Source organism: Bactrocera dorsalis, chromosome 2 (genome assembly GCF_023373825.1).
Source record: "Bactrocera dorsalis isolate Fly_Bdor chromosome 2, ASM2337382v1, whole genome shotgun sequence".
Taxonomy (NCBI): domain Eukaryota; kingdom Metazoa; phylum Arthropoda; class Insecta; order Diptera; family Tephritidae; genus Bactrocera; species Bactrocera dorsalis.
Window position 1 is genome coordinate 40,885,602 of NC_064304.1, and position 23,021 is coordinate 40,908,622.

General features: G+C 35.5%; 1 protein-coding gene across 1 annotated transcript in view; it reads left to right on the forward strand.

Moving 5' to 3' along the window:
* Positions 1 to 15,283, forward strand: part of LOC105224608 (protein kibra) — a 57,099-nt gene extending 41,816 nt beyond the window's left edge. The window contains exons 2-9 of the mRNA XM_011202752.4: positions 9,126 to 9,427; positions 9,504 to 11,205; positions 11,269 to 11,449; positions 11,518 to 11,956; positions 12,029 to 12,361; positions 12,439 to 12,559; positions 12,635 to 12,844; positions 12,945 to 15,283. Of these exons, the coding sequence (XP_011201054.2) occupies positions 9,126 to 9,427; positions 9,504 to 11,205; positions 11,269 to 11,449; positions 11,518 to 11,956; positions 12,029 to 12,361; positions 12,439 to 12,559; positions 12,635 to 12,844; positions 12,945 to 13,395 (3,739 nt within the window). The 3' untranslated portion in view covers positions 13,396 to 15,283. The remainder of the gene's footprint in view (positions 1 to 9,125; positions 9,428 to 9,503; positions 11,206 to 11,268; positions 11,450 to 11,517; positions 11,957 to 12,028; positions 12,362 to 12,438; positions 12,560 to 12,634; positions 12,845 to 12,944) is intronic.
* The last annotated feature ends 7,738 nt before the right edge of the window (positions 15,284 to 23,021 follow it).

Genomic DNA, 23,021 nt, shown 5'->3' on the forward strand with positions numbered 1-23,021 from the left:
TTTATGACCACAAATTAGCATAAATTGTTAGTGGCGTCAAAATGGCAATGGCGGCAGCAGCTAATGGCCAACTAAAAGTTACAATAACAGCAATAATAACTTTCTTCAACGTCAACAACAACGCCACCAGTTGAATAATACGACCATATATGAGTTGAAAACAACAACAATACGTTTACAATAATAATCGCTGCTACCAACACACACACACACATGTACACACGTAAATGACAACGGCTCAGACTAACTTTTACTCAAACACTCAAATATATTTATTATATGACGAGCATGTGGAATGTATAACAGTGTAAACTCTTTGTCATATTTGTTCAAAACACACATGTACACACACACACACATATGGCACAACCGTCATTGTATTTGTGTGGAATTTGCTGAAATAACTCGTTTCTTCCATGCCTGCCCCTGCCGCCTGTGCAATTATTTTGTATGTGATTTAATTACCAACACACGCGGACATTTCTGCCGCTACAGAAAATCTGCATTTTTATTATTGTTTGCTCTTCTGCTATTGTACTTTGTTTATATTATAATTTGAGGTAATTTGTGTTGTTCTAATTGGTGTTTGCTGGCAGCGGCGCTAAGCTAATAAAGTTGAAAAGTCTGTTAAAATAATAAATTTTTTTAAACGATTTTTTTTTATATTAAAATCAAATATTTTTGTGGTCTAAGAGCGTTTAAATTTTGCAAATGAAATATTTTTATGGAAGTTACATTTGATGAGAAGTTTAGGTTATGTTTTTATTAGGTTGGGTTCGATGTAAGATCATGATGCGCACACCTTGGAGCACATGCTGTCAGGTGTCAATTGAAGTTGGGCTCTGAGAGCGCTTACAGTGAGGATTACCGCTATTTTCCCTTATAAATAAGAATAGTTGATATTACGTCAACTTTGACTTGGTATTCTTTTTTGGCGCACATTTGACAGGTATGTGACGTCATTAACGAAGAGAGGGCCGATTTTAATTACAATTATAGTAAACATTTGACAGTCACTTTCATCAGAGTCCAACCATTAGAGCAGAAATCAATCTCAGTATGGACTTTAAAACTTTTCAAAATTGTATACCATGTAACAGCACTCAAACGACTGGTTCCGCACAGTCTGTGTCAACTTTTGGTCGCTCCACAAAAATATAGCTTCTCAAATAAAAGTGAATTCGTTGACTCTTTTCTTTCAATAACCCAATTTACCAATTGTATGCACCCTAAATTAATTCAATAAAAAACCAAAAAAATTACTTTTGAGCCATTGCACTAATTCACCCAAGCCAATTTGTGAAAAAAATTCACTCGTCTAAAAGGAAAAAAAAGAAAAAGCGCTGAAGTGACACTTTAATTTGTAAGAAGTCTACTGACAATTTAACTGATTACTACTAATTAACTGCCATTCAAGTTAAATTTGCGCAAACATGCTGCACACAAACACACGTGCATACATATTTACATGCTTATTTTGAGCAGTGTGTATTGTAAGCTGCATGAAGCGTACAAGTGTACAAGGGCTTGTTGACAAGCAACGAGGAAGAAGAAAAATCAATAAGAATTAATTTAAGTTTGAGTGTTGCATTGCAACTTAAGGAAGCCGTATTACTTCTGTGACAACAAATAAAGAAAAACATCAAAAATACAAAAAAAAAAACTTTAAAAGTCAACCAGCGTAACTTAGTCGTTTGCGGTTTACACATACAGTTTGTGTGTGTGTGTGCTTGTGAGTATTTACGGTTTTACTGTAGTCTGAGTGATTTGTCTCAGCATTTTTTGCAACTATACATACATACAAGCGACTTGAGTTCAGGTGTCTCTGCCACTAACTATGTAGAAGCCCCGTAGCATTCGCAACTGGCAATACAAAGGGTGGCGACGTTGATTGCGGCTGCCCGACAAGCATAGTGGGTGGCTCATGATAATGTAGCTGCACCAATAACTAACTTATGTTTGGTATATATGTGTGCTTATGCAGTTATAAAAATATCTTACAAATACATATATCAAATTACAGCGCCTTTTCAAGCAGAACCTCGTACAATCCTCTGTGTAGACAATCGAACTGCTTTTATAGTTTTAAATTGTGAGGCACTGAAAACTCATTGAGAAATATTTCTAGAATAGAATAGAAGTACTTCTAGATAGTAGAGAGATTAGTTGAAAGTAGTTCTTATACTCTACTTCTAGATAGTAGAGAGATTAAGTAGTACTTCTTACAGACTGGCTGCATATCTACTTGTTAGGTTAGCTTTTTTTTCATACTTTCTTTAGATGTAAAAAACCGAAGTAAAGTTGTGCTGCTATATTCAATAAAAACAGAGTCTGTTAAAGGGTTATTTTTTATCTCTATTCCATTCACATATATTTCAGCATGCTCGCATATATGCTTTACGTTGGTTGCATGTTCGATTCATCATTCTCTAGATTCACTATTTCTCTGCTCTTTATCTTTCAATGTAGCACTCATATAAAAATTTATCTGAAAGCAGCAACTATGTTTGTGCGTAAAATTCGCTACAAGAGAGCATAGAAAGGTCATTACTGCTTTATACCAAATTTTGTATTTTTTCATAATTTTTAGACCAGTTTAGTTGTGTTGCGAAACTTTGTAACGAAATATCTGAAAATACTTTCACTAAGTATTTGAAGAAAGACATTTTCGAGGTAAATTTTGTTCAGTTATTCAGATAGGAATGCTTGTGAAGAGATTAAAAAAAAAAAGTTTGGATATTTTGCAAGAACTACAAGACTGGTAATGGATGATAGTTATACATACATAACACTTTAAAAATGGCGACTCGTTTGCCTTTTTTATGTTAATAGAACACTTAAAATTCAAACTCTGCTCGACAGGAAAAGGTGCTAATTGTTATTTGTTGCGCAAGAAAGTATAATTTCTTCGATTCGATAGTCTTCTACGCTTGGAGACTCAAAAAAAAGCTTCTATGCCATTATGACAGTATGTTAAATTTATACCAAACACTTGTTCGATTCGCCACTCTCTAAATAGTTGCGTTTTGGAACTTAAAAATTACTTCTGATTCGAAAGTCGGTGTTGATGTAACCTCAAGTTGAATTAGAGCTCAAGGTTTCTGTTTAAAAAATTATCGCTCGTGTTTTTTTTTAATTTTCGAAAAATAAAAAAAATTAGCTCAGTTTTTTTTAATTTTCTGTAAATTAATTTTTTCTTAAATTCTCCACTTGTAACGGTTGTATGAGGCCAGAAATTTTTATCGCGCACGTCGAATATATGCACATAAAGAAAGCGAGCAAAAATTTATACAGAATACAAAAAATAAAGCTAAAACCAACAACAAAAGCAGACAAGCGCATAAAAGCTTAAGGAATGCGGTGCGGGTATTTAGAGCGATTCGCAGAATTGCTTTATCTAGCAAATTTTATTTGTCTATTTCTAGACTTATAAAATACACAAATGCATAACACACACGCATACTCATATACGCTGTTGTATGTGTGTGTGCGTTTTTATTGAAGTCTGATGAATAAGGAATGTCGTTGATAAACATGCGCTACGAACAGAATGTGTACAGAAATACAGTTTTGATTACTAACAGCTGTCAAAGCTTGAGCGAATTTTTCGCTAGAAAAATTAAGCAATGCGAAAAGCAACAGTTAAATTGCTATTAAGCGGCGCGGAGGTGGCGTTGAAGCGCATTATAGTGCATTAAGTCAAAGCGGCGGCAAAGCGCACTGCATACTACATATGTACATACCTACGTCTACACATACATACACACACTTATATTAGCAAGTATAACTGCTGATAGCTCGCCGCTCGCGTTGCCAAGTGATTGACTAGCCAAAGCGGCTAGCAGCCAAAAATGTTGCCTGATATACTAACACACGCGCGCACATATATAAAGGCTGGCAATCGTGATCCATTGGCGGCGATTGCGGAGACTTTGTGGCTACACTGAAATCAATTAATCTTGAGCGCGTTCGCAATAAGTGGCGCATCTCCTCATGTCGCCGCCGCGCTTCGCTTCGACCGCCTAGCGCTCGTGCCGCCACCCGCCCGTGCGACAAACCGCATTGCCGCCGCGCCGCGGTGGGCGAACGTGCCCGCATACATGACACCCAGCAAGGCGCTGCGGTTAGCGCTATGCAGTGACGTAAATAATTGTGCTGATTGCTTAAAATGACAAGCGAAAAGCTAAAAAAAAGAGAAATAAGTCACCAAAGCCAAAGTGTGAATAATAAATAAGCGGCAATAAGACATAAAGTGCAATAAAAATAAGCAATTAAATTTAATCGCCCTGAGACGCTATTAAGTGTTCGGAGAACAGGCAAAAAAAAAAAACGGTTTGAGGTATGCAGAGATTAGCGCTTGAGTTAAGTGCAAATATTTTTTTTCTACATATGTGTGTGTGTAGCACGCCCTCCACTCTAATGGCGCTGTGCAATTCTTCATTCATATGAAAGTTGTTGCAGCAATTCTAATAGCTTGGAATTATTAGAACTTTCTTGGTCAATTAGCACATATTTTGTATGCTGTTGCTTTTTAATTCGCGAAAATGAATATTAAGTAATCATTACTTGTAAATAAATATAAAATGAAATAAGGAAAACTGCTGCAATTTGCAATATTTGCGAATATGTTTTCCATGTAAGCAAACGTGAAGCATAATTCCAGCGAAGCTTGCGAAAAAGTTGCTGACTAATTTATTTTTGGATGTGTGTGTGTATGCTTTTTGCGGTTGGTCAAATTCTAGTTCATTGACGAAGCGACTTGCCGCGCTGGTGTTATGTAAAAGTCATAATGACAGTAGCTTTACATGCACAAAAGTTGAAGGAAGCATACACATATGTATGTAGGGATGTATAGGGTGATTTTTTAAGAGCTTGATAACTTTTTTTTAAAAAAAAACGCATAAAATTTGCAAAATCTCATCGGTTCTTTATTTGAAACGTTAGATTGGTTCATGACATTTACTTTTTGAAGATAATTTCATTTAAATGTTGACCGCGGCTGCGTCTTAGGTGGTCCATTCGGAAAGTCCAATTTTGGGCAACTTTTTCGAGCATTTCGGCCGGAATAGCCCGAATTTCTTCGGAAATGTTGTCTTCCAAAGCTGGAATAGTTGCTGGCTTATTTCTGTAGACTTTAGACTTGACGTAGCCCCACAAAAAATAGTCTAAAGGCGTTAAATCGCATGATCTTGGTGGCCAACTTACGGGTCCATTTCTTGAGATGAATTGTTGTCCGAAGTTTTCCCTCAAAATGGCCATAGAATCGCGAGCTGTGAGGCATGTAGCGCCATCTTGTTGAAACCGCATGTCAACCAAGTTCAGTTCTTCCATTTTTGGCAACAAAAAGTTTGTTAGCATCGAACGATAGCGATCGCCATTCACCGTAACGTTGCGTCCAACAGCATCTTTGAAAAAATACGGTCCAATGATTCCACCAGCGTACAAACCACACCAAACAGTGCATTTTTCGGGATGCATGGGCAGTTCTTGAACGGCTTCTGGTTGCTCTTCACCCCAAATGCGGCAATTTTGCTTATTTACGTAGCCATTCAACCAGAAATGAGCCTCATCGCTGAACAAAACACGCGCGCGAAACACATTTCGAACCGAACACTGATTTTGGTAATAAAATTCAATGATTTGCAAGCGTTGCTCGTTAGTAAGTCTATTCATGATGAAATGTCAAAGCATACTGAGCATCTTTCTCTTTGACACCATGTCTGAAATCCCACGTGATCTGTCAAATACTAATGCATGAAAATCCTAACCTCAAAAAAATCACCCGTTACATATATATGTATATACGTTAGAGTGGAACAAAAAAGCGAATTTTTTCGCTTGATACTCTGAAAAATTTGGTTGTTAGACACCTCTAAAAAAGGCTCTCCAAGTATGAGTTGTTAATCGGGAAATCGGGGAATCTGTATGAGTTCTTAACGTTTAGATCTTCCACCTAATGGTTTTCTATTTTTTTTATTATCAAATAGAAAAATGTGTAACTCGCGCAATTCTACTTAAAAAAATATTCCCTTTTATAGATTTTCTTTTTTTTTTGTCCTCTCTAATGCATATACATATATCTAAACATTTGTGTATATAGAACATCTATGGGTGAAAGAACTGTTATAAATGTTCATATATGGGTACTTAAATCTAAAATATGTAAATATATAAGCAAACTTCATAATTTTGTAATTAATTTCCTGAAAATAAATTTTTATTATTCATCATTTATTTTTTTAACTTTTACTTTCCTGTTGCTAAGCAAGGCATAAGGAACATAAATCTTCGCATATATGGTTATGTACACATACATAAGTAAGTATGTACATAAACAGGCGTGTTTACTCACCATATACATATATTCCTATATATATGTAGTATATGTAAAATATATGAGTGCACCTTGTGACTCAGCGTTATTCCTGGAAAGCTCAAATTTTAATCAATGACACTCCGTCACAAATTTGTCAGCATATCAAAACTGAACAAAGCTCTTTTTGACATAATTAAGTAACGGTACTTATGATTTATAAAGAATACAAAGGCGTACTTAACAGCCCAGTAACAGAGCATAACTTGTTTAAACAACAAACTAAAATAAAAGAGAAAAAGAGAAATAATAGGAGAACATTGAGTTCGAGATAATTGTGATGAGTTCATGAAAGAGCGGATGGATATATTATTAAATAATGAATTTGTAATATGAAATTTCGAATCAATTCCTGGCAAAGTTAATAATTTTATTTAAAATAAAAATTATAAAATATAAAAAATAAAAAAAAAAAAAATAAATAATAAAAAAAATTAGTAAAAACAAAATGACAAAAAAAATAATAAATATATGTTTAAAGGCATTTCTGGCAAAGTTAATAATTTTATTTAAAATAAAAGTTATAAAATATAAAAAGTAAAAATAATAAAAAATAAAAAAAAATTAAAAAAAAAATAATTAATTGGAAAAGAAAATAATTAAAATGTCAAAACAATATAAAAAAGGTATAAATAAAAAAATAAGTAAAAACAAATTTATACAAAAAAAAAACTAAATATAATTTTGAAGGTATTTCTAGCTAAGTAAAGTTTGCTTTACTTACTATCAATACAAATTATGTTAAAAAAAATAATATTGTAAGGTTAAAGAGAAAAAAGAAAAAGAAAATAATAATAACTAAAAACAACCTTAAAAATGTAATAAGACAAAAAAATTAATTATTAAAGAAAAAATTATTTCTAAGAAAAAATTAATTAAAAAAATACAACCACATGCTGGAAAATTAAATCATTAAATTTAATTTTGAAGGCATTTCCAGCAAAGTTGATTTGCGGTTATTATTCTTCTTAAAAGTTATTATTATAAATAACAAAAAATAAAAATTAGAAAATGTATAAAAAAAAATAAATTAAGAAAATTTGACAAATAAGTTTAAAAAGAGTCTAAGCTAATAAATAAATAATAATACTTGTATATATACATATAAAATTATACAAAAAAATAAAATTTCTCAAAAAAGGTTAATGCAAAAAGAAATATATTAAATAATAAAATATAAAAAACAAAAATTATAAAATTAAATTAATTAATAATATTAGAAAAAAACTAAAAATATACATATACGTTATAAATATTATTAAATTAAATATTTCTGTTTTAATCTTTAATTTTTTCTAATTTATTTTTCTAATTCTCTCAATTTACTTAGTTTTATATTTTTTATGTTTTTCTTAGTTTATATAATTGTGTATGTTTTTATGTTTTTATGTTATTATTTTATTTTTTATATAATCTTTTTATATTAATCTTTATTGAGAATACAATTTATATTAATTTAAAATTTATCAAAATTAAATTAAAACAAAAATAAAGTTCAAAATAAAACAAAAAACATAACAAGAAACAAATAAAATTGATGAAATTAAAAAAAAAAAAATAGTAATAGTCAATAAACATTCTTTCATACATCGAAGTGGTAGTTCGAAATTTTCATTAAATCTCATGATCACCCACAACAACTTGAACTGCGAATCTCAATTTCAATTTGTCATATTAAGAACAAAATTTTTTTATATCTAGTTCAAAATATAATATGTCTCAGCTTCATTCGCCTACCAAAATTTGACTCTTTTATTACACAATAAATTATTTAAATTTGTTATAAAAACTTTTAAAATTAATTTATGGAGGCAGTAGTAATAAAATATTATGTATATCAGCGTTGACTTTAACGCTGTTCTAATATCTCGTACAATAATTGTACTTATTATATTGAAAAGCTAAAATATTAATTGGTTCTGTTATTAGTACACTACACACCGTCTTCACACTTTTTAAGTTACTCCCGTCTACAGTTTTCACACTTAACTAAACTTTGATGGATTTGGATGACCTGAGTTAGCATTTAGTGCTGATCTAATTTAACTATGAATATATATACCAATTTATGCCAAAAAATCTATCACACCCGAAGCATTTTGTTTTTATTCTTAGGCGGATATGACTTCATAGGTATAAGCAGATAGCGCGCAAGGTATTTGAGAAAAGTATTTATTTATTCTACTCATTATCAAATAAATATCTGTTTGAATTAAAAATATCACATATATAGACATATATGCACTTGTTTGTCCAGTGGCTCGCATTGATTTGCATGATTAAACAGTTTCCAGCAAACATTAAAGACCGCTTAGCTATGAACAGACACACATATGCTTTGGTACGTAAAACTGTGTGTACTTTAAATAGCGTGGGAAATGGGTGATTATGAGTCAAGCGTTTAATGGAAACTTGTTTCCCCACGCGCAACTACAACGCGCTAACGCCGCCGCCTAATAGCTAATCAAGTATGCTGGCGTACAAGTAGCCAGCCACTTAGCGGTTTGATTACTGGTATCGTCGCGATTGTCACAGCGCCAAAGTATTTCCGAAGACCAACAAAGCACACTCATCACTGTGGCGCGCTTTGAACAGGAAGTCGGTGATTATTATAGATACTAGGCCATAGATTAGAAACGCAGGCAAATATTTACATATTCACACAGCAACACACCAACAACAACACCTGTATACAACTCACCTTTTATATATTTTGTATTTACGTGGTATTTCCGTTTTCCGCTACTTGCAGTTATACCAAACCACAGTCGTTCGAAGATTGTGTCGGCGATGAGCTGCCGCATGGCTGGGAGGAAGCCTACGATCCACATATAGGACGCTACTACATCAATCACATAGAGCAGTCGACACAGCTGGAGGATCCGCGCCAAGAATGGAAGAGCGTGCAAGAGCAAATGCTAAGCGATTACCTGTCGGCCGCACAAGATCAATTGGAGAACAAGCGTGAACTGTATGATATTAAGAAGCAGCGTTTGCAGATAGCGCAGGAAGAGTATAATCAGCTGAATAAATTGGCGACCAGTCGAAGTAGTTGTAAGTGTCTTTAGTGTAGTACAAGTTTATTCCAATTTACTAATTATTTTGCTAACAATCGCTTTTCTTATTGCAGTGTGTTCCTCTTCGAGCTCAATGAGTCGACACGATCCCGATTTGTTGCGTGCCGAGGTCGCCTCATCGTGGGAGCGTGTACGTCTGCTGCGGCAGGAACTGAAGCACATCACACACGACATAACGCACACGCAACGCGGCATGAATACGCTGTACTCGGTGGGCGAGAAGATCAATGCACGACAGAATGGTTGCTATGACATCGCTGAAGTGCAGGCCATACGCGAGGAGATGCTTAAGGTGCACAAGTCGCTGGTGTCCGGTGAGAAGGTGCGCGAAGAGCTGATGCGCAGTTTGGTGGAGATTAAGAATGAGCTGAGCCGCCAACAGATCAACGATGAGAATGCTGAGCTAATGAATGCCGCCTCACCGTTTGATCGCGTATGCGTCGCCTCACAGACAGATCTGTGTGGCGCGGGCGATATGAATAGTGGCGCACGTTTCGCCGAGATGGCCAAGACGAAATTGCAGTACTCCGAATGGCGCAAACATATTAAGAAATTGCAACAGCAGTTGGTGGATCATGTGGAACGTATCGATCCCGGCCAGTTGGAGTCTGACAAGGACCGCATTTTGCTGATACAAGAAAAGGAGAAACTACTGACCGATTTGAATAGCATTTCGATGGAGTCGCGTCCACATGAAGAAGTGCACGTTATACAGCAAACACGCCGCAAACTTGAGGAAGATCTGAAAGAGGCGTACGAGGCTACAAATCAATGCATAGCGAAACGTTTGCGTTTCCATGAAGAAAAGCAGTTGCTGGTTGGAGAGCTGCAGGAAGCGCTCAAATCTACAAAGAAACTGGAGGAACGTCTCAAGTCATTCTCATCGGAGAGCACATTCTCCATTAGCAGTGGTTCTAGTCTGGGTTCATTGTCGACGGCGAGCAGCAAGAGCGCGCTCAGCTTCACCGACATCTACATCGATCCATTCGCTGTCGATTCACAAATCGATGTGATCGATTTGCAGCGTCGCTCACAGCGTTTCTACCAACAGCAACAACTGCAAGCCGCACAAGCGCAGATGCAGCTACAACAACAGCACCAGTCACAAATGCATACGGTTACGCATGCGCATCCACAGCTACAACAGCAACCCTCATCGGAGTTGTCGCTATCGCCGCGTAGCAGCCTGTCTATGGAAACACCACCCGCCTCGCCTATGAAATACAATGCAAGTGCCGATCAAGTAGCGATCAGCAGCCAGCGGCTCAAGGAGGAGCCGACCTATGCCAACACACCTACAGGTGCCGCTTTGCCACCACTCTACCAGCCAAATCCAGCATTGGCTGCTGCAATGGCACGTACACATGCACAGGACTTGGACTCAACACTGCTGGATTGTATGGTGTTGGAGGCCAAACTGCAGAAACTTAACTTATCCGCACCACTTAATCTGCCCGCTGCGCCGTTGTCGCCAATTTCCGAAAAACCATCTTTGCTGGATCTGCCGCAAGAGATGCTCAGCCGTTCGTCATCGTCCTCGAATACACGTTCTGTATCTGCGGCGGTAAGCAATGAATCAGTCGCCGGCGACTCTGGCGTTTTTGAAGCTTCGCGCGCACATTTCCCGCGTAAGGAGCTGGCGCAAGTGCAGATCGGGCTGAAATATCTGAAGGATAAGGGTCTACTAGTCGTATCGCTAGAACGTGCGAACAATCTCTCAGCGCTGTGGACTGCGACCGCGGACAATTCACAAGTGTAAGTTAACTTTACAAATATTATGACAATAATCATTTAACAGACATTCCTCTACTTTAATAGTTATTTACGCGCCGCTTTGTTGCCCAATTCGCTTACTTCGATTCGCACAAAACCCATGTCAGACTTCCAGAAACCTGTCTTCAGTGACACCTTTGCCGTGCCGATAACGCTCAGCAAACTGCAGACGAAGAGTTTGCAGGTCACTGTGGTCAGCATGACCGGCCAGAAAGAGGAGATTATCGTAAGTTATCAAGCTGGTCACATAAATATCTGTTCTTCAATAACAATTACAATTTTTGCTACACACAGGGCACCGTACAGATCAGCATGGCCGAATTCAATGCCGACGATTCCACGCTCAAGTGGTACAATGTGCTCAGCTCTAAATTTATGCCAACATTTGAGCCACTAGATATGCCCTCAACGAGTGCGGCAGCCGCTGCCGCAGCCGCTGCTGGCGTTACTGCCGCAGCCACAACTTCTACGGCTGCAGCGCCACATGCGTCCGCAGCCAATGCTGCCGGCGCAAATGCACCAAATGTCGCCAAGGAGGAGTCGTCCGATGAATCGACAATTACCTCGTCACAAACCTCAACGCTGACACGCAACCAAGTGCCGCCCTTCGAGATGCAGGCACAAATCACTGAGGAAATAGAGCAACTGAGTGTAAACGATGAGGATGATGAAGATGAGGAGGATGATGATGAGGACGACGATGACGACAATGAGTTGGAGGAACTGACAGCTGGTAAGTTCGAAAGAAAGTAGGATAAAACGTCGAGACTTGTACTTACATACTTATTTTCTCGCACCTTGACAGACTTCACAAAGAAAATGCTGGAGGCCTATAATTGCATCGATCTGATTAAGCAAGAATATGCGGACAAGGAAACAAACACCGAGTGCGCGTTTGCACCCGAAAAATTGCGTGCTTCACAACAGCAACAGCAAATGGCCGACGATAGGCCGGTAAAGCGTTCGCAGACATTCACGCCCTCAGCGGCCGTAAATAAGAACCGTTACATTTGTCGACTTAATCGCTCCGACTCGGATTCGGCAATGCATTTCGGCGTAACGCCGCATCCCTTCCATCGCGGTGCCGTCGAGCGACGTTCGCTACGCTTCCACACCAAAGCGCCAAAGCAAATGACGAGTAAGTGGAATATCGAAAGCTCTTAAAATTGCCGTTCAGTACATTTAATAATACTTTTAACGGTATTTTTATTACAGAACTCCGTCATACACATATACCGAGAACTAGCTTGGACTTGGAGCTGGATCTGCAAGCGCAGCATAGCAAATTAGATTTCCTAAATGATCAAATTGCCAAATTGCAGAACTTGAAACAAGTGTAAGTAAAAGTTTACGTCAGTTGAGAGCAAGACAGTGTACTCAACGTGTTCATTTTCTTTCTTTACTACTTTAGTCTGGAGAAGGGTCGTGATAATCGCGATCCCTTAATTGCCGCCTGGGCTATTGAGAACGAGGAGTTCCAACGCTTGGTCGAGCGTGCTGATCCGGCCAAATGCCCTGAGGAGAAGCAATTGCATAAGCTTTTGATGAAAACTGCCAAAGAAATTCATAAGCTGCGCAAAACCAAGGTGCCGAAGGGATCACCCGATTTGTTGTCCTTCAAGTGAGTGAAAAATTTGTTCTATCGCATTAAACGCATTTATACAATTAGCAGCCCGTTTGAAAACAATACTAAATTGCAATTCATATTCTCCTTTTCGCAGAGAGAAAATGACCTTCTTCACACGCAAGGGCCTACCAGTGCCCGACTTACCAGATCGCGCCGACTACGTTTTGCCCGATGCCGATCTGATCGAAGAGGAAGACGAAGAGGAGGACGACGAAGAGGACAAGGCACGCGAAACAGCGATCGCTATCAATACAGCGCTCGTGGCCAGCAATAATCGAAATAAGAATCTCAGTGAGAATCATTTGGGCATCGCAGTCAGTCGTCGGGAACTGAACGCGGCCAAGAGCACAGCAGCTGCGGCCGCAGCAGCAGCAGCGGCAGCGGCAAAAGCGAACGTCGCCAATACGGACATGCCAATGCCGAGCACAAGTGCCGTGGCTGCAAAGGCGCATCTAAACAGCAACAACAGCAATGGCGCAAATGGCGAGCAGAAAGACGACCGCTACGACTACGTGGTCGATCGCAATTACGGTGTGGAAGTTTGAAGCCACACCGCGTTGCTTAACTGTATATTTTATAGTTGTATGTATATATTATTTTCGTTTTTTACTTTAGTTCGTCGTTTATACATATTTATGCATTGTACATTGAATATCCGCTCTAGGATAACACATAACCAAGAGAAACAAAAATTGTGCCTTACTCGTAGTTTTATCAAGGTTTAGAAGGTATCACGAAGTGTTTAAGATACCTTTTAGCTTTTTCTATTTTAGTTGTTAAATGAATATGCTGTACAAACTTGAGTATTTGCATAATTGCAAAGGAAACTAGATATTATATTATGAATATTGTTTTAAGTCGCCGAAAAACGCATGCTGGCGTTCATGTTAAAATCGCATAAAAATTTTTTTTAGAAATTGAATTTGGACCTGAAAGGGGTTTCACACACCCAAGACTTTATTGATTGCATTGTAACCAAGCTATAATAGTTTTTTTGACACACCAGCGAAAATAGCAAAAACAAACAAAAATACCCAAATTAGACGCTAGATGTTGTAGCGATCTTAGTTGTAAATAAAACTCGTTTTATTTTTGTTAAAAACATAACTAAATGTAAACTAGTTAAGCAGCAGCTCTTGTATATGCTACAAGCGGGAAATTTATCGCATGCGATTTATTTTGCTAAAACATTTACATTATTTCTTATTTATTTAATTTTTTATACATTATTATTATATTTTAATATATTGGAAGGCTTGCGTTTTTGTTGAGCTCGATTTTATAATGTTTTGTTGTAATTTATATTGAATGATGGCAATCCACATAAATATTATTAGTAGTTACTATAAAAATATTGCATATTGAAATATGATTTACATACATATAAATATTTATACACAATTTCGCTACTTATTTATGTACGATATACACATATTTATATTTACATAAATTGTGCGAAACTGATTTCACTTGAAAACTGCAAAACCGTTAGAATCTGTATAGAAGAAAGAGGGAAACAAATTATTGTTGTTAAGTCTGCCTGAATTAGCTACAATTTGAGTTTGCAAGCAAACAAGCAAAGGAGCAAATATTTTGTTGTTTTAGTTATAGATAATATTTAAAAAAAGCAGTAGTGTGCATAAATAATAACTGTAAATATAGTAAGTGTAAAAAATGCAAGTGAAATGCGTATGAAATGAGCTGCAACGCATACCAACAAATATATGTACATATATGTATGTGTGCGTGCCGCTGTTATATTTTTTTGAAAACTCTCAACTTTCTGTTAGTCAAAAATGAAATCATTTCCAAATCGTGTTTTGTTGCTGCGCCGCGCTGTTGTGTTTGGTTTGCTCTTTGCTTGATTTGAGTTTGCGAGTTTTTTTTTTGAGTATTTTGTGAAATTGTCAGACTAGTTTAAGTGTAATGTATGTATAAAAGTTGCATTGTAATTTATTTTTTAATTTTTGGTGGACCTTATGCTTGTGTTTGCGTGTTGAATCGTTTCGACTTGCAGAATATTTACCAATGTATGTATATTGTTTGATTCATATGCTATTTTATATATAGTGGGTTAATATTGTAAGTGAAAATGTATGTATGTTTGTAATTAGCGAATGAAAATAAAACAAAAAAAAAACAACAAAAGTAATATTAACAATTAAAAAATGAAAAAAATATGTGACTAATATATATATATACATATAATGGGAGTGCTTTGTAAAGTGTTAAGTGCTAACGGCACTTTATGTTCATAACTAAATTTAGTTTAATCGTAAACTGTAATTCTAACTAATTCTATTAAATTCTCTCATTTATTAGATTAACTACCCACAAATTACTACTCAAATAATTAAACAACAAAAATAAACAAATTTAGTAATGTACATTGTACGAGTATTTGTGCAATAAACCAAAATGAAATTGAAAAAATCTAAATAAAAATCCAATTCGTTTTATTTCTTGTCGTCAAAATGCTCCAGGGGTTCATAGGCTTACTGTTTCAAAAAATCTAATTTTGTTTACCGAATATTGTCTTTTTAAGTTGATCCGAGTAATAGTTTCGGAGATACGGCGTTGAGAACTTGAGCGCTCGAGGATAGCTGGGTTAAGTGCGCCTCTTTAAACGCGTTTTTCTCGTAACTTTGTATCTGTAGTCGTTTGGTAATATCGACATACAATTTTTAAAGACTTAGGCGAAGGATTTTTATTCGATTACTACTATTTGAAAAAAAAAATTCCTGAAATTTTAATTTTTTTGAAAAAATGTCTGCTAAAAATCCATTTTTTTTACCTTTGTCCAAATTATAACTTAAAGTTTTAATTAAAACAGGTATTTTTTCACTTTAAATGATCCTGTAAGGAGTTATTCTGCAACGTGGGCGCATTGTTTCCGAGGGATCACCGGAAATGGCGTCGAATTGTCCAGGTTTAAAATATTTTTTTTTTTTACAAAAATTACAGAATTAATGGTGTAGGTTTGTAATATTAAAAAAATTCGAATAAAATTTTTCATTTTTTATATGAGAAAAAATTGATGAAAAAAGTCTGTTTCTTACCCGTGGAAACCCATGGAACATTGGAAAGTTTGACACCTTTGACGGTAAATACTTAGATCGTTTTGACAACCAGTGTTTTTGTTGGCATTTTGATTACAATCGAGGTCGTAGATACTCTAAGATTGTTGTTTCAAAAAAGGGCTCGTGTCAATTGGTCAAGAGAAGTGTTTCAAAATACGATAGTGGTGCTGCGAAACATTTCTATGAAATCGTGACAGATTGTGAAAAGTGGATTGACGCGTATCCGTTCGAACAGCAGTTGACTGTTTACTTGTAGATGTTTCACATTGAGCGGAATCCAACAAAAGTTGCTCGCACACGAAGTACTTCCACTACTTGCTAGGCTTTTTTTTAAGAAAACTGAACATGTCGTAATCATACTACTAGAACAAGTCAGAACATTCTGAGTGGTTCATAAATTTTTTTGCCAGTTGTCTTTCAAGAAGTTAGGAAACCCAACCGAAAAAAAGGTTTGCATTTTTGAATATTCAGAACATCAATTTGATGAATCATCCACCGTATAGTCCTAACATGGGACCGAATGACTTCGTTTTATTCCCGTTCGTAAAAAATACGTTCCCCATAGTTGGTCAAGGTTTTTTGACACCTGAAGAGGCGGTTAATGAGATCAGCATGAATGTTTTGGAGATACTTCAATAAAATTATAATTCGACAATTATTTAAAATGCATGCAAAAGTGTATAGATCTTAATGCAGAATATTTTGAAAAACGATAAAGCGAATTTCGATTATTCAAAAATTGTTTAAGTTCTCTAATCCCGAAATAAAAAAGGTATCCTATGTATGTGTCAAAGAGAAACCAGTATAGCGATTAATGCGGCAAAGTCCACAAATCGAAGTCGGTAGTTAATGAAAAGCAGTATAGCATATTTCAACGTTACTCTTCTTTCATATATGAAGCTATACAGAACTACATATATGTCAATACTAGACAGAATAGTATTACATAAATTGTAACGGAAAGTTCGAAAAACGCTAAAAACAGTGTATCGCACTATATTGCTACTAAGTTAATTGAAAAAAAAAAAAACAATTATTGCATAAAGTGCTTCGCTGCTTCGGTAAATGGCCACAAAGCCAGAACCCTAACGATCTCGATTTTCTCAAGAAAATTTTGTCCAGCGATGAAGCTCACTTTTGGTTGAAGAGGTACGCTAATAAGCAAAATTTTCGTATTTAGAATAATGATAAACCTCACTATTAAGATCAATATTTCTTCAAAAAATAAGCCTTTTTCATGCCTGAATTGGAGAATGTTGTTTGATAACCTATGGTTCCAATACTATGGCGCTACATGCCATACAGCCCATGAAACAATCATGAAGTAAATTTTTGGTGAGCGCATTCTCGTAGCCTGTGACACGGCCGTTAAGATCGTCGATTATGTCAAATCGCTTGTCTACGCGGTTATGCTCGATAGGATTGGCAACTGTGAACAGAAAAAGTGGTCGAACATTTAGTCTCCTGGTAGGTATTTATTCGAATCAGCCACAGCGGCCACTTGCTCAAAAACATTTTTTAAACATAAAACTAAGTTCTTCTCTTTTACTTCTTCTTGAAAACGACATGTCTAAAAAAACACTTTTTATGAAGAACAGGAAAAAACATCATTGGCTGGTAACAGAAGAAATAGAAATAAATGCTAGGTTAATTTCGAACCATTAATTTTTTGGAGGATTGATTGAGATTACAACATTTCAAAATTTGTTCAAGAAAATTTTAAAGTAAAGCTATAAACTGTCTGGTTGAGCGAACGAGAGCGTTAAAATTAATATCAGACAACAGAGATGGACTACAGATTGACCCATTCATAAGTTTTATCAAAAATATTTTACCAAGCTTTCCCTACGACTAGCGAGTGTATGTAGATTTAAAAGTGTTAAACGAATAGTATATGGGGATATTTAATCTGAAATCCCAATGAAAATGACTTAAGGCAAAAAGTACACTTTTGTTTTGAACGGAATCTAACTTTTCCGAATGGACTTGATAACTAGGGTTCCATATCACAGAAGCATACTCTAGTATAGGCCTCTCCAGAGATATAAAAATTATTTTTGTAGTAAGCGGATCTCTAAACTTTTTACACCAACGTTTAACAAAACTAAGAAGGCCTTTAGCTTTAAAAACCATGGAAGATGCATGAAAATTAAAATTGAATTTGGGGTCCATAGTTATTCCCAGATCAACAAAACTTCATACTTTCTCCAAGCTAAAGTTTTGTAAAACGTATGAAATAGGGTCTACAGATCTACGGGGAAAAGCTCATCGTTTTACATTTTTGAAGGTTCAATGGCATATCAGTTCTAACATTCCAAGAAACTAAAATATTTAAGTCTGTTTGTAACTGACATCTTTCACTATTTAAAGTAAATGATTTAAAAAGTTTTACATCGTCGTTATATGTCGACTCTTGAGTACTTAACAACAGATGATATACATATCATTAATAAATAACAAGAACCGAATTGGACCCAGATCTTACTTCAAGGAACGCTTGAAAGGACATTAATTAAATCAGAAAAAGTTAAATATAACTTGTTGAGTTCTATTACTAAGTATCCTAATTTAATATTTAGAAATAAAACCAAGAAGACTAAGTTTATTCAAAAGCTTTACTAAAATCCGTGTATGTAACATCAGTATGCTTATTCTGCCTAAAGCCCCGTGGTAAATGTGCTACAAATTCTAGTAAATTAGGACATAATAATAATATTTAAATAATAATAATAATATTTAAAAATAATTAATTATGTAAAAATAAATAAAATTTGCTTTACAATAAAAACAAATTAAATGAAGTTATGTGATTCGTGCGCCACCCTGTACTAGCTATTCTTTGGTTCCATTTATCATTTGGAGTCGAGGTGAATAAGTTGCAAACAATCACTCATTTAAAAGTTCTAAGTATTTCTTATTATTTTACTCCCAAAAATATTTAATAATACATTTATAACTCATTTGAATATTAAAACATTTTCAAACCGAAAATCTGTAGTCGCAAATATTTAACGCCTAAAAGTATGCTACATTCGAGACATTAGGTATGCATAAAATATTGTACAATATTATTGAAATACCACAACCATTTGGTACTGGAGGTGTACCCAATCAGCCCTTTTGTTTTAACTGAGACACCAAATCTTAAGTATTAGATTTTAATGATTATGATGTATAATTGGAGAATATATACATACGCCTAATTTCATAAAAGAATAATAAATCGAAATGGAAAAGGGAACAAGTAAAGAAGTTAACTTCAGCTGCACTGAATTTTGTGTGTGACTAAACCTCAAAGTGTACCCAGCCAACGGTTTGTCTCCAACAGAGATCCACTTTTTCATGAAGAAGGGCGTCATCAATTTATCGTGCTTAATCTTAACTTTGTTTACTTTAGTTTCGATAATCAGAGAGTTTAAGATGAGTTGGTGATTAGCCTTCTGCATCCGAGCCTAGTTACGGGGCTGCCGGGTTCGCCTCTAGGCAGGCAAGTTTCCTCCTAGCAGGTGCTAAGGTTATACCGCCTTTACTCGGCCTTTTCAGAGCCTTGTTTGTAGTGAACAGGGGATAGCGCGCGAAGGTGAGGTTGACGTTTGGGAGGGATAGGCTATATATTCGCATCACCAATCCCATTTGCCCATTTTTGGCACTAGCTGAATGGGCCCCCCGATATAAGAAAACCGGGGGGGGGGGGGGTCGACCGACATCGGCGGTTACGCCAGCTCAGCAGCGTCTTGTGGAGAAAAGGACGTCTTCACATTGTAGATCCATATCTTACCAACATTTTTTACAGACGGAAAAAAGGACATGGGTAAGTCGATTCGATGCTGATATTTATATATACATATATATAAATTATAGGGTCTTCCAAGGCCCAGGAAAGCGATGTCAGCGCTCCGATGATTTGCGGAACAAACTATTACGATATATTGTAATTTTATTCTCAGCTTTTTTGTAAATCTGTGAAATAACTTTCTTCAATATTCGACCTTCCTAAGCGACATCGCATCGCTCTTTGGGTTCTTCAAAAATTGCAAGAAGATTCGAAGTTCTCGAGCCAAAATTTGTTCAGCGGTGAGGCCCATTTTTGGCTCAATGGGTACGTAAACAAGCAAATTTGCTGCATTTGGGACGATCTCGGCGATATTTGGTTTCAACAAGACGGTGCTACACATCGGATCAATCAATAGATTTATTGAGGAACACTTCGCTGAACAGATAATTAACGTTTTGTGTCGTTCGATTGGCCAGCTCGTGTGACCCACTGTTTCCTGTGGAGATATGTAAAGTCCAAAGTCTATGAGGATAAATCCGCTTCGATTCAGGCCTTGGAACAGAACATCACATATTACGAGTCGAAATGTTCAAACGAGTCAACGAAAATTGGACTCAACGGTTGGACCATCTGAGAAGTAGCCTTGGTCGACATAGAAAAGAGATAATAAATAATAAAATAAATGTCGAAGAATGTTCTTTCAAATGATAACAAATGTTGTTTTTTTTATGTAAATTTGGTGTACTTACTTTTTTTTAATAATTCAGCAGTGAAGAATATAAAATGTTTATTTTTTTTATTATCTAATGATTTATTTATAAAAAATAAATACATATCGCTTTTAAATTTATGTGATTAACGCATTGCTTTGCACTTTAAAATTTAGGAATTATGTTGGTAAAAGTCATTACTTGATTGCTGGCCCATTTTGCTTACTTGAAATGTGCCGATGTTAATTAAGCAAAAGTTCATATTTATCAAAAGACAATAATTTATTGGCAAGTTTGGCCAGCACACATCGCGTCGCAGATCTTCGGTCTTACTCGAGGAACGAGAAATGTCGCGCAAAGACAAAGTGTTCTCTCTGACGTAGTCATATTTAACAAAACAAAAACAAATGCAACTGCAATTTTCAACTCCTTCGTTTTAGACATAATTGTACAATGTTTGTTGATTACTTATAAAGTAGAAAGATATTTTACAAACAAAACTTAAAACTAAATGAACAATAAAAAATGATAACAAATTTACAATTAAATTTGAAATGATTTCGAAATTAGTTACTAAATTTATGAAATGTTTAAATTATATATTTATTTTTGTATGTTGTTTTTTACATTATTATTTTTATTTATTGGCTTCTAGAAGCAGCAAATCTTTTCAACACTTCTACTGTCAATGCAAATTTTCACTTATGAAAAATGTAACAATATTTATTTTGTTCTTGCGCTTAAATAAAACAGCAAAATTAAAACAAAAGAATCTTACGCATTGAATTTAAACTTAGAAAAAGTGAAAAATAACAACATTTTACTTAATTATTTTATAAAAACCACTTTACCCAAATGATTGATGGTTTCAAAAGTTACTTGTTCGCAGGGCAATGAAAGTTGCTTCAGAATTTCATTCGAGTTACCATTCTATATCTTCGAAATTTGCCTAAATAGCAAAACTATTTTCAGAGTTTCTTTATTTAAAAACTAATCAAAAACGTGAATAATTTGTTTTGGGTTTACAATTTTTTTGGCAAGTACTCCTCAGATATTATCGAGGACATATGTAAGTATATAAGGGAGTACAAAGGTGCTACCTGCTCACTTGTTATTTTTCGTATATATCGTCACCTAAAATGCAAAATAACGTGACATCAGCTTTGAGTTTTGGATATAAAATGGTTATATATTGGTTATTATTATATCTGGCAGTGAGTTTCGATTTTTTTCCGATACGCTGTTTTGCAGTTTAGCTGACGATATGTAAGTATTCTGCTGATATTTTTTAATATTTGCCAAAGTATTTGTTGAAAATAGAGCATGCAATTAATAAATCGTGCATAATACTCTTCCGATACAATAAAAGCTTAACATTTTTAAAATATGCAAATTCTTCCGATTTATTTTGATGCGTTTGTGAAAGATATATATTGATAAATGCCACCAACTTTACTAATTTTAGAATAACCAAAGAATATTTGGAAATTTCTTGATTGGACTCATAGAAAACTTTCTCAGGTACAATTTGTTCAGCTAGTCAAGTTCCTATGACCTATGTATCATTGCTATTTATTTCAGCTTAATGATGAAGGTAACAACTTGGAAAACGGTCGAAAGACCATTGAACACATGCCTCGCTCTGGACGACCTGCGACCTCAACTGGTGAAGATATAAAAAGTTAAAGATATGGTGCTTGATAATCGTCAGGTAAGTGGCAAGAGAGTTCGACATCTCTCGCGAGTCCGCTAGAGTGATAAAGGTACATGTTTTTGATATGAAATGCGTTCTTGTTCGACTCATCCCAATAACGTCAATTTCTTTTCATAAAGAGTATGGTTAACAGGGCTCTTTGAACATGCTTGATTTGCGAATTCCACTCGCACTTTCATAGAAAGTATTATAACTGAGTTATATTTCTGTAAACAAGTCAACAATCATCGGAATGGAGGAAAAAACACGCTAAGTCCGCTCAAAAATCAAGGTGATGTTCATTGTTTTCTTTCGATATTTGGTGCATCGTGAATTTGCTCCTGAGCGACAGACGGTCAATAAGGAGTTCTATTTAGCCATATTGAGGCGTTTGACTTAGAACATCTGTCGAAACCGATCGGAATTATGTATTCACAATTCATTGATTTAACAGGAATTTAAGGCCAAAAACGCAATGAGATTAGGCAAAGTGTGTTTTTTTCTTGTTACCCTAACTAAAATTGCCGCACCTTGGAACCCTTTTCAATCGATCGAAGAGATAAAACAAAATTGGCTAAAGGAGCTCAAGGCAATACCAAAAAATGCTTATGAAAAGTGTTTGGAAGAAAAATCGTTGGCATAAGAGTAATAAATCTGATGGCGACAAAATAAATATTGATGAATAGTAAAATATTTTGGTTTTATTTACAATTTTCAGATACTTTCATACTCACATAGTCTAGTAACATTCTTAACTCGTATACCCAAATGGTTCATAGATTTTGTCAAACATATGAAAGGGTAACTTTCGAATTATATTTGTTCGGATGGCTTAGAATCTATCTTTAAAAATATGTTTCTCATGAAATGTTGCTTGCAATACAACGAACCTCTCTGCATGTATTAGATTTAG